Genomic DNA, 11,006 nt, shown 5'->3' with positions numbered 1-11,006 from the left:
TCGTTCTTCACTCAATTGGGAGGTGATAAAACTTGAAGGTTTAAGCTAACTAGTCCATTCGGTTTGCATTCATTTCTTTTATAACTAATTTCGATATTCATTTACACATTTTTTTCCGATTATATCAATTTATATCACGTTTCTTTAGAACTACGTATAAATTCAACTATATCCGTTTTTCGGGTAAACACTCGTAATTTCACGAAGATAAGAGAATTAACTTACGATGGTCGTTCTCAAGGCTAAATTTCTTTTTTTATTTGTGTACTTTACCTTTCTAGTTTTTCCAATGCCTAGGTAAATTATTTATTAAGCGACGGTGAGATATAGAAAAATAATATAGGTGTATTAGTTAATGTTGATGATTAAATCTTAGTCTAATTTCAACTTAATTAGCTGGATGGGCCTAGGAGCAGTCCTATTCCACAAGAGATTGGGAATTGTACTAAGTTGACTATGATTGATTTGTCTTTGAACTATTTATCTGGGAGTATACCATTATCTTTTGGTAGTCTTGTTGAGTTACAAGAACTTATGCTTAGTAACAACAATATTTCTGGTTCAATACCTGCTGTTCTTTCACATGCCACAAGTCTTGTGCAAATTCTTCAACTTAGGCCACCAACTTGCAGCCAATGGCGAAGCCACATGGATATAAGGGTGATCAACTGATCTTCCTTCGTTGAAAAATTGCATTGTGTACATAGGTAAAATATTACGTTTTAGAGGTATATAACACATATTGAACACCCTTTGTCGGAAATATTTTTCACTTCTTTTAAATTTGAACACCCTTGGAGAAATTCCTAGTTTCGACACTGCATAATCGTTATATAAAATAAGTATATATAATTCTCATATCAACTAATAAGTTGACTTCAATCTCATCGTTCATCACTGCTTGCAACGGATAAAGAGAAATAAATAAAGAAAAATGTGACCAAACATTTTGAATTACTGAATAACAAAACTAAAAAAATCGCACGACCCATTCAAGTAGCTCAATTTCAGAATATTAAAATCCCAGCATCAATTTTCAATAAACAAATCACTTCCTCTCTGTGCATTACAGTGATATATATCATGATTAATTGGACTCTATGATTAGTATCATAATATCACAAAATCGTTAGCTTCGCACGATCCATCTAAGTTAATAATAATCATTTCACCTATTATTTTTCACTATTCGAGCAGTTTCTAGCATCATTTGATCAACATCATCACTTCTATTATTCTTCCAATTGCGATGAGGAGCGGCATTTCACAAATGAAAGAAGGTTCATGGCGGGGAGGTTGGTTGGCTTTGATTATATATTCAAGTCAGTAATTAATATTTAAGAAAGTTTTCTGCAGATAATATTGTAAAATTTAAAAAATAATTTGTACTATAGGTTATGTTTGATACTGACGAAATTCCTATTGTTGTGTCATGGATATAACATTATATTCATTTTTAAATCATGACTGTTTTATACGAGTTTAAAATCTTTATATTTCTGATATTGTTTTTATTTAGCTTAAATCATGGTAAGATGACAATGTCTATGCAAACGAATTATAGATGTAATGTATTTATTAATGTAGCACGAACACCAAATGGTACTAGTGAAGGGAGAAACAGAACAACGAGCTAGTGGTGCATGTTGACCTTGTTGTTTAATCAGATATGTTACGATCAAAATTCAATAGCTTTTGTTCAAACCATTTTATATATATAATCTATTAGTATAGATAACATTTAAAAAGAAGGAAACAAACAGAAAATGTATATATTTAAAAGAAAAAATGGAATGTTGTTTGGTGTGTGCAATGATGCATGACGGTGAATGTGAGCAGCGGAGAAGTGCATGTAACCTATTGCTTTATTTGTTTATAGGGAACTAACTCTCTTAACAGAAAACAGAAAGCAAAACTAATTTCCTCCTTAGGGTTTTCCCTTTTCCTTTCTCTTCCCGGCAAGTAAACTACGTATTCTAACCATATTCTTTCTTTTTTTTTGATTACTGAAAGTGAAAGATTTCGCATTTTCCTTTGATTACCTTCACACGCCAACATTCGACATGCATAAACGATCCTATACTTTGTATTTTCCTTTGTAACAACAATATATAATAGTGTCACATACAACAAACATTATCCGAAAAAAGAGAGAGGAAAAACTTGAATTTTAAGTTAACGGGGTATAAAAATTTATCATTGCGCTTACTACTTATTTTACGACAATAAATATATACTACTATAATCTTTAAACAGATTTTACTATATACAGTATAATTCGAGTCAAGCCATCAATCGAATCTTTGTTCTAATTGGTAATAGTGTTTAACCAAAGAATTAGATTCTCAGTCAAAGCCTATTTTTAGAAGTACTCGGGTTATTGATAATCAAGAAATTCAATATTCTCTTAGAAATAAGAAAGAAATTAGAATAAGAAATGACAAAGTAATCAATCGAAAGCACAAGAAAGTAATTATATTTCAATAATAATCAGAACGTGTCTGTACAAGTGACATCTCCTTCCCTTATATAGGAGTCTATAAGTACAACGTCTTTTCACTTTTATGACCGAATCGTTATGAGCATTAAAGATATTAATGAGACGTTATAATTGGTAATCGTAACTGTTCATGAAGATTCCGTAATGTTTGTTATCATTCACGCTCATTAATTGACGATTCATGAATCTTCCCTCTTTACTGTCTTGATTCATTCCGCCGGTGCCTCTTCCTTAACTATTTAGACTCGAGCGACCATATCCTTTCACCTCGTGGGTGATTTGCTCGTATCTGTTATGACTCGTGTCTCTTTTAATGCATCTCTCCAGCTATCGTTTTTTTAGTGATCCACGTGCCTTGCCATATCAGCCACATATTTAATTCCACGTGTAATATTTATTTTTATCAATACAAATAGTGCAATGTGTGATGTGTGAATTAGGCGCATGCCGTATATTCAAACTCGCTCATAAATATACATATGATATTTAGGCGGAGAAGAGTATAATTCAAGTCAAAATCATCCATTTTGCTAGATTAAGATGTGAAATTTATTGAGATTGAGTTTCTTCCGTAGGTAAAAAGGTACTGTCAGTTGGTTGTTCAATTTACTACTGATCACTACTCCTAAAAACAACTAAGTAAGAACATTACACGTACTCGAATGTTTCCTAATTTTGTTCTTTGGATATTGGATTAAGCTTAATCATGTTTGCTTTAAAGAATGTAGAATTAGATTAGAGATGAATACACTATCTCACTTTGACACAATTTCATCTTCTTATCGTTAAACTTGGACTACGACTAATTAAACAAGTTTGATCAAATAACAACTCTATCGTATTATAACCAAAAAATATTCTGAGATGGATATAGGATTTATAACTAATTCCTCATTGGGATCATTTTTCCAGAAAAGAATGATAATTAGTTTTAACGAAACAACTAAACACCTAATTATAAGCAATACCAAATTTTGTATGTATAACGGATATATATTGGCTACGTGATTTTTCTTTTCCGAATTCCACTAACAGAATTCCACCAAAAAAGTAAATTTGGTACTACTGTGTAATCATTTGGGTATTTTGGTTATTAAAGTGAGGAAACAATTATTTTTATTTTTTTTCTTTCATCGGAATATCTGAAAAGAAAAATGAGAAAAAGAATTGTAGAAAACTAGAAATAATTTGAAATTTGAAGAGTTAGTTAGGGGTACGCTAAACCTAACCCGTGAGGCTGCGCAGGCCAAAAATACAGAGTCGAAAAGTGATCCAACAAAAAATTAATTACAATTACGAACGTAATTACCAAGAGAGCTTCTACAATACGCTCTCGCCAACACCGTGTAATTCACCGACCAATTATATGCGACAATACTCGCGATACACTGCACGCGCGCTTAGTCGCTTAAGAATTCACCCACGAGAAACAAACATAACGCTCTTGCCCAAAAAACCGGAACCGACCGCAAAGAATCTTTGTTCATCAGCTTGGAAAAATCTGTTAAAATTATTCCCTTTATCTCAATTTATATGATATTTATTTTTATTTTGTATATTTAAAAATAATATTTTTTATATTTAGAAATATCATAAATATTTAGATTTATATTTTACCTTTAATAAGATAATTTATGGCTTATTTAGATTATAAAATTATAAAAATTTGAAATATAATTCACTTGTTAGCTACAGTCAGACTTTTTTATCACCGCAATAATTAAAATGTCTCTTTTCGTGAAAACTGAAAATCAGAGGAAAATTAATTTGTTGGATGATGCTCAGCGTAAGTGTAAATAAGTGCAAAATGGGTCCCATTTTGTGGGACCAAAGCTCGAGAAAGGACCCCACACTCACTTTCAAACAATCCATACTCTGGGTGTTTAAAAGCAGCTGCAAAGTAGCAATATTTATGCAAGTCCAAAGTCCTCATTTATTCACACTAATTACTCACTCTCAGCTACTGTTTCTATATTCAGCATTTTTCTCTATCTTCTTTGTTCTTTGTACAAGAAGGGGAAAAAGAGGTATTAAAACCAAAAAAGAGGCAAAAAGAAGAATATTCATTTTCATATAACAAAAACAGCTTTTCCCTCCCTTCTCCACTCTCTCAATCTAAATGGTTGAAGAAACAAGTATAGAATAAAGTGCAAACAAGAAACAAGAAAAAATAGCTCATTTTGCCTTGTAAAGGCACAAGCTTGACTAAGAAAATTAACATGGGTTCGAGGTTAATAATGTTGAACATGTTGCTGATGATGTTAATGTTATTGGGTTCATGGGTTTTTTGTGGAACAGCTTCTGTTTCATATGACCACAAAGCTATTATTGTGAAGGGACAAAGAAGAATCCTTATTTCTGGTTCTGTTCATTACCCAAGAAGCACACCTGAGGTATTTTCATGTGAAATGTACTTACAGGCTTAATATATTATGTCCCATGTTTTCTTGAAAAAAGGTTTTTTTTTTGGTTGCTAAATGGGTGTGTTAAATATTAAAAGCTGAGTCCTTTTTTCCTTGGCAAAATGGATTTTTTCTAAAGGTTATTCTTTTTGCTCCTTTTCATTTTGGGGTTACACAGATGTGGCCAGGTATTATTCAAAAGGCTAAAGAAGGAGGAATTGATGTGATTCAGACTTATGTTTTCTGGAATGGACATGAGCCTCAACAAGGAAAAGTAAGTTGAACTAAAATCCTTTTTTTTAAAAAATAATAATTATGTTTTCCAATTTCCATCACTTGGATATTTGATTGATTTTTTTTTTGTTTGGATTTCCAGTACTATTTTGAAGGGAGATATGATTTAGTGAAGTTTATTAAGCTGGTACATCAAGCAGGACTTTATGTCCATCTCAGGATTGGACCTTATGCTTGTGCCGAATGGAATTTTGGGTATTGCTCAAAAATTGTTGTTTTATCATATATAAAAAGAATGATACCAATCTTAGGCATTATGTCAAATTCTTGCTCACTTTACTCTGTTTCAATTTCAGGGGTTTTCCTGTTTGGTTAAAGTATGTTCCTGGTATCAGTTTCAGAACAGATAATGGTCCTTTCAAGGTTAGACAAAACAAATTTCCTTATGAAAATTTCTTCCTTTGATGTGATTGGTTTCTAATTTTTTTCTGCACCCCTTTTTTATCTTAGGCTGCAATGCAAAAGTTCACTACTAAGATTGTTAATATGATGAAAGCAGAACGTTTGTATGAAACTCAAGGAGGTCCAATAATTATGTCTCAGGTTGTTCAAAAGTTTTCATACTCGTTTTCTGTTTCCTATCATTTCAGTAAAACTTAAGGGGAAATTGATGAAAATATATTTATTATTATTTTATTATTTTATTTTTTTACCAGATTGAGAATGAATATGGACCTATGGAGTGGGAATTGGGAGCACCTGGTAAAGCTTACACACAGTGGGCTGCCAAAATGGCGGTAGGTCTTAACACTGGTGTCCCATGGATCATGTGCAAACAAGACGATGCTCCTGATCCTATTGTAAGTGTTACAATTCAGTATTTTTCTCGTATCATTATCATGTTTCTTTCTATTTTCATTTTTTATTTTGTATAATCTTAGTCCGAGATGGATTAAATGGAGCGAAATGTTATGTGAGGAGTCGACTCCAACATGCTTGGGATTGAGGCAGAGTTGTTAATAATAGTCTTAATTTGTTTGATCTTGCTCAGTACATTGAGATATTTGTATATGAATTCTCTAGTTTGGTAATATTGTTAAAATATCTAGGTGATACATTTTTTTTAATCTTTTTCCTTATTCTTTTTCTTTAGTTTCGTACTTTAATATAGCTTTTTCCCATGTTCAGATTAATGCTTGCAATGGTTTCTACTGTGACTATTTTTCTCCAAATAAGGCTTATAAACCAAAGATATGGACTGAAGCCTGGACTGCATGGTGAGTACATATATCTTTCCAAAGTATTAAAATATACTAATTTGTATCTTATGTCTGCTACTGGACATGGTGGGATTAAATTTTGTGTTCAAATGTTTTGCAGGTTTACTGGATTTGGAGATCCAGTTCCTTACCGTCCTGCAGAGGACTTGGCATTTGCCGTTGCAAGATTTATACAGAAGGGAGGTTCCTTCATCAATTATTACATGGTATGGTTATCGTCTCTTATTTTCAAAGAGAATTTTTATTCTGACCTGCCAAGAAAATTATGTTGTTTATGATTTCCTTTACCCTTTTTTTGGTGCAGTATCATGGTGGAACAAACTTTGGCAGGACCGCTGGTGGCCCATTTATTGCTACAAGTTATGACTATGATGCACCTCTTGATGAATATGGTATGCACTTTTGCTTGAAATCTGGTTCAGATTCTTCACGTTAGGAGAAGGTTAAAAATGAATTTTTGTTTTGTTGTATAACCACTTGAATTTGAATTGTGAGAAGCGCCAAAGCAGAATTTTCTTGGTCAACTCCTTGTTTGTTTGTCTTTGTTTTCATTTTTTATATTTCTAGAGTTCTAATTCCGAACTTTGTCAGCATACTACTTAGTATTAATTTAACAGCACGTGCAAGGGTCGCCATCGATCTTCTTTTTCAGTAAACATCATGTGTTAGGGTCCCTTTCAATTTTCCCATGAATACATGATGGCATACTAGGTTCATGCCAGCTGCATCCGAAGTGAAAACTACGGATTTCAGTTTCTCCCGAAATACAAGTTTGATAACTTTTGATGGTTAGCTGATTTCAGCGATCCCATGAAATGTGATTGCTTGATGTATTCCTCGTCCAACTTTCATCATGTTTTTTGGTTAGTCAATAGCTGTTAAGTCTAAATTCTTACCGTTAAGACTTGTTGACGATCGAGTCCATGATTTGGAACTAGGAAGAAAGCTCAAGAGAGACTAAAAGTGAAGCTGAAGAAATGCATTGTTTAGCCCTATTTAAAATTTTCCATTTGGTCTTTAGGTTTATTACGACAACCTAAATGGGGTCACCTGAAAGATCTGCATAGAGCAATAAAGCTTTGTGAGCCAGCTTTAGTTTCTGGAGATCCAACTGTGACGCCCCTTGGACACCAGCAGGAGGTGAGATTTAAATTAATTATTCTTCAACCAGTCACCATTACAAAGTTTGCAGTGAAAGTAACTGGAGTTTCTTTGTTTCTTTACAGGCCCATGTTTTTAGGTCTAAGTCTGGCGGTTGTGCTGCATTCCTTGCAAACTACAACCAACACTCTTTTGCTACAGTTGCATTTGCAAACAGGCATTATAACTTGCCACCATGGTCAATCAGCATTCTTCCCGACTGCAAGAACACTGTATTTAATACAGCAAGGGTAAGAAGAAAGAATATGAAAATGAGATTGCCTTTAATCTACCACCAGAAACAACATAGTGACAGCACTATTTTTTCAATGTGAAGATTGGTGCTCAAAGCGCTCAGATGAAGATGACACCAGTCAGCAGAGGATTTTCTTGGCATTCATTCAATGAAGAGACAGCATCTTATGAAGACAGTAGTTTTACGGTTGTTGGGTTATTGGAGCAGATAAATACCACAAGAGATGTGTCTGATTATTTGTGGTATTCAACCGAGTAAGTGCTTATGTAGCTTCTGTCAGCCTCTTCACATATTAAATTGAAAAACTTAGGTACACTGGAATTATGTTGGCTCCGGCACATGTTTATGATTGTTTGTCTGTGTTCCCAGTGTCAAGATTGATTCAAGAGAAGGATTTTTGAGAAGTGGAAAATGGCCCTGGCTTACAATCATGTCAGCTGGCCATGCATTGCATGTTTTTGTGAATGGTCAATTAGCAGGTATGTGGCATGACGATTTGTATTTGACGTGATTTACAACTTTGAATCATTATTTCAGTTTATATCTTTGCTGTAGAGTTTCTCTTGTACAAAAATTCAAAAAGCTGAGGGCTATTTGGTCTGTTCAAGAACATATAATGAATTAAACAGTTTGCATAATAATAAGAAACTAAAGCCCCCATCACCGTGGCACATAGTGGCTTTTGTCATTTAACATCTCTCCTCTCCAATTTCTTGCAGGAACTGCATATGGAAGTTTAGAAAAACCAAAACTAACTTTCAGTAAAGCTGTAAATCTGAGAGCAGGAGTTAACAAGATTTCTTTGCTGAGCATTGCTGTTGGTCTTCCGGTTTGTCCTCTCTCTCTCTCTCTCTCTCTCTCTCTCTCTCTCTCTCTCTCTCTCTCTCTCTCTATTTATATGCATATAAGTCGAACACGTGCCCCTGTTCCATTTCTCTACAGAGTGCACACATATAAACTGATTTTGACTGCTAATTTTAGTATGTGCTCACTTGGCTTCCTTCTACATGTGCTCAAAATGCAGAATATCGGCCCACATTTTGAGACATGGAATGCTGGTGTACTTGGTCCAGTTTCGCTTAGTGGTCTTAATGAGGGGAAAAGAGATTTAACATGGCAGAAATGGTCTTACAAGGTTTGTCTTTATAAGATGTTCTAAAACATAACTTGGATGCTTCATTGCATGTTTATCTAAACTCTCACATTTTTCTTAACCAGGTTGGTCTGAAAGGAGAAGCCTTGAGCCTTCATTCACTTAGTGGTAGCTCGTCAGTTGAGTGGGTCGAGGGCTCTTTTGTGGCTCAAAGACAGCCGCTCACATGGTACAAGGTGCGTACCTCATACCTCGTACTTCAATCTTCCTATATACCAACTTCATTGTATATTTGCACATTAAAAGCCATTCCTTTGCAAGATAAGAATAATTGACTCTTCCTTTCAAATTTATTGGCCTTGAAAAGAGTATGTAAACTTTCCATTGACTCTGTGTTATGTATACAGACTACTTTCAATGCTCCAGCTGGAAACGATCCTTTGGCTTTAGACTTGAATACCATGGGCAAAGGCCAAGTATGGATAAATGGTCAAAGCATTGGACGCTACTGGCCTGGATATAAAGCATCTGGCAACTGTGGTGCCTGTAACTATGCAGGCTGGTTTGATGAGAAAAAGTGCCTAAGTAACTGCGGAGAGGCTTCACAACGATGGTAAGTAATGGCAAACCTTGTGGCATTTTCCTCAGATGTAACAAGAAGTTTCCTCAGATGTAACAAGAAGCTCTAACTTAACTATGAATTATAATTCAGGTATCATGTTCCCCGGTCTTGGCTGTATCCTACTGGAAATTTATTAGTTTTATTTGAGGAATGGGGAGGAGAGCCTCATGGAATCTCTTTGGTAAAAAGAGAAGTAGCAAGTGTTTGTGCAGATATAAATGAATGGCAACCACAGTTGGTTAATTGGCAAATGCAAGCATCTGGTAAAGTCGACAGACCACTCAGGCCTAAAGCTCACCTCTCGTGCGCTTCTGGTCAGAAGATTTCTTCAATCAAATTTGCAAGTTTTGGAACACCACAGGGGGTCTGTGGAAGTTTCCGCGAAGGAAGCTGCCATGCTTTTCACTCATATGATGCTTTTGAAAGGGTATTTTCAAATCTTACTCTATATTAGAAGACTGTTTCTTTTCATTTCTTGAGTAGTTAGCTTTTGTAGAGACCTAATTGAACTACTCTCCTCTTATTTCCAGTATTGCATTGGGCAAAATTCGTGCTCAGTACCTGTGACACCAGAGATCTTTGGAGGTGATCCATGTCCACATGTTATGAAGAAACTCTCAGTTGAGGTTGTTTGCAGTTGATGAAACTGAGGATTAAACAAATAAAATTGGGGCTCAAGTATTTTTCTCAAGTACTATGATAGCAATATTAACTTTTTGAAATTTAGGTTATTCACTTTTTGAAAAGATTTTTGAAGAGCCAATACAAGTCCAAGAATTTGGCTTTGATGGGGGTGAAGTTGTACAGATATGCAACACACCTTTTCATTTGAAGCTCATATGAATTGCATAGATGGTTGGCCCAAGATTCTGTACATATATGTTGGTGTTTGTCTGCAACTGTAAAACAAGTGTATAGGCATTGGTTCGAGTGCACGTCTAGACTGTGCTGGTTGGAGGCAGCAGATTCCGGTGGAATAGTCAAGGTGCGCGCAAGCTGGCACATCGAGACTGATTCTTGATTAGTCCATGTGCAAATATTGCTATTGTTAGAATTTGCAAGTCTTATGGTTTCAGGAATTTCAGCATTTTATTATCTATGTAAAAAAGCAATCTTTCATCGCTTTGTAGCTGCAAAATGCTACTACTATTATGATGTAAAATAACATCAAGGTCTCTTGAATAGATGTTTACTATATCTTGCTCAATTGTTCTCAGCATTTTGCTCACTGCTTTACCTTTCTTGTCTTGCATTCTTTTGCTGACATGTAAACAAATTAATAAATTAAAACACGTGACCTGCTGTTGCTCTTTGGTGTCTATATCAAATTAAGCAATTTAACCTAAGCAGCTAAAATTAAAATGAAAATATATATCACTTGACCATGGTTAAGTTAAAAAAATTTTTTAATGAAAAACGTGTCTTGCATTTATTTGTTTAATGTAAACACCGGATAATTTAGAAAAAAGCTTTAACTTC

At 34.5% G+C, this 11,006-nt stretch overlaps 1 protein-coding gene across 1 annotated transcript; it reads left to right on the top strand.

The window, feature by feature from the left end:
* The first annotated feature begins 4,411 nt into the window (after positions 1-4,411).
* Positions 4,412-10,734, top strand: LOC107762980 (beta-galactosidase). The gene is made up of 19 exons (XM_016581381.2): positions 4,412-4,893; positions 5,081-5,176; positions 5,279-5,391; positions 5,493-5,559; positions 5,647-5,739; positions 5,853-5,996; positions 6,325-6,413; positions 6,517-6,622; positions 6,721-6,808; positions 7,438-7,556; positions 7,643-7,807; positions 7,894-8,066; positions 8,182-8,291; positions 8,532-8,641; positions 8,837-8,947; positions 9,031-9,141; positions 9,313-9,518; positions 9,618-9,954; positions 10,058-10,734. The coding sequence occupies exons 1-19, from the start codon at positions 4,720-4,722 to the stop codon at positions 10,166-10,168; spliced, it is 2,523 nt and encodes an 840-aa protein (XP_016436867.1). The 5' UTR covers positions 4,412-4,719; the 3' UTR covers positions 10,169-10,734.
* The last annotated feature ends 272 nt before the right edge of the window (positions 10,735-11,006 follow it).

The sequence above is a fragment of the Nicotiana tabacum genome, chromosome 4, assembly GCF_000715075.1.
Source record: "Nicotiana tabacum cultivar K326 chromosome 4, ASM71507v2, whole genome shotgun sequence".
Taxonomy (NCBI): Eukaryota; Viridiplantae; Streptophyta; class Magnoliopsida; order Solanales; family Solanaceae; genus Nicotiana; species Nicotiana tabacum.
Note: the sequence above shows the minus strand (reverse complement) of the source record. Positions and strands in the feature narration are given on the sequence as shown.

Coding starts and splice junctions, on each gene's coding strand:
- LOC107762980 (XM_016581381.2), top strand. CDS start 4,720: ATGGGTTCGAGGTTAATAATGTTGAACATGTTGCTGATGATGTTAATG. Junction 5,740..5,852: donor GTCCAATAATTATGTCTCAG/GTTGTTCAAAAG, acceptor TTTTTTTACCAG/ATTGAGAATGAATATGGACC. Junction 6,623..6,720: donor CCTTCATCAATTATTACATG/GTATGGTTATCG, acceptor TTTTTGGTGCAG/TATCATGGTGGAACAAACTT.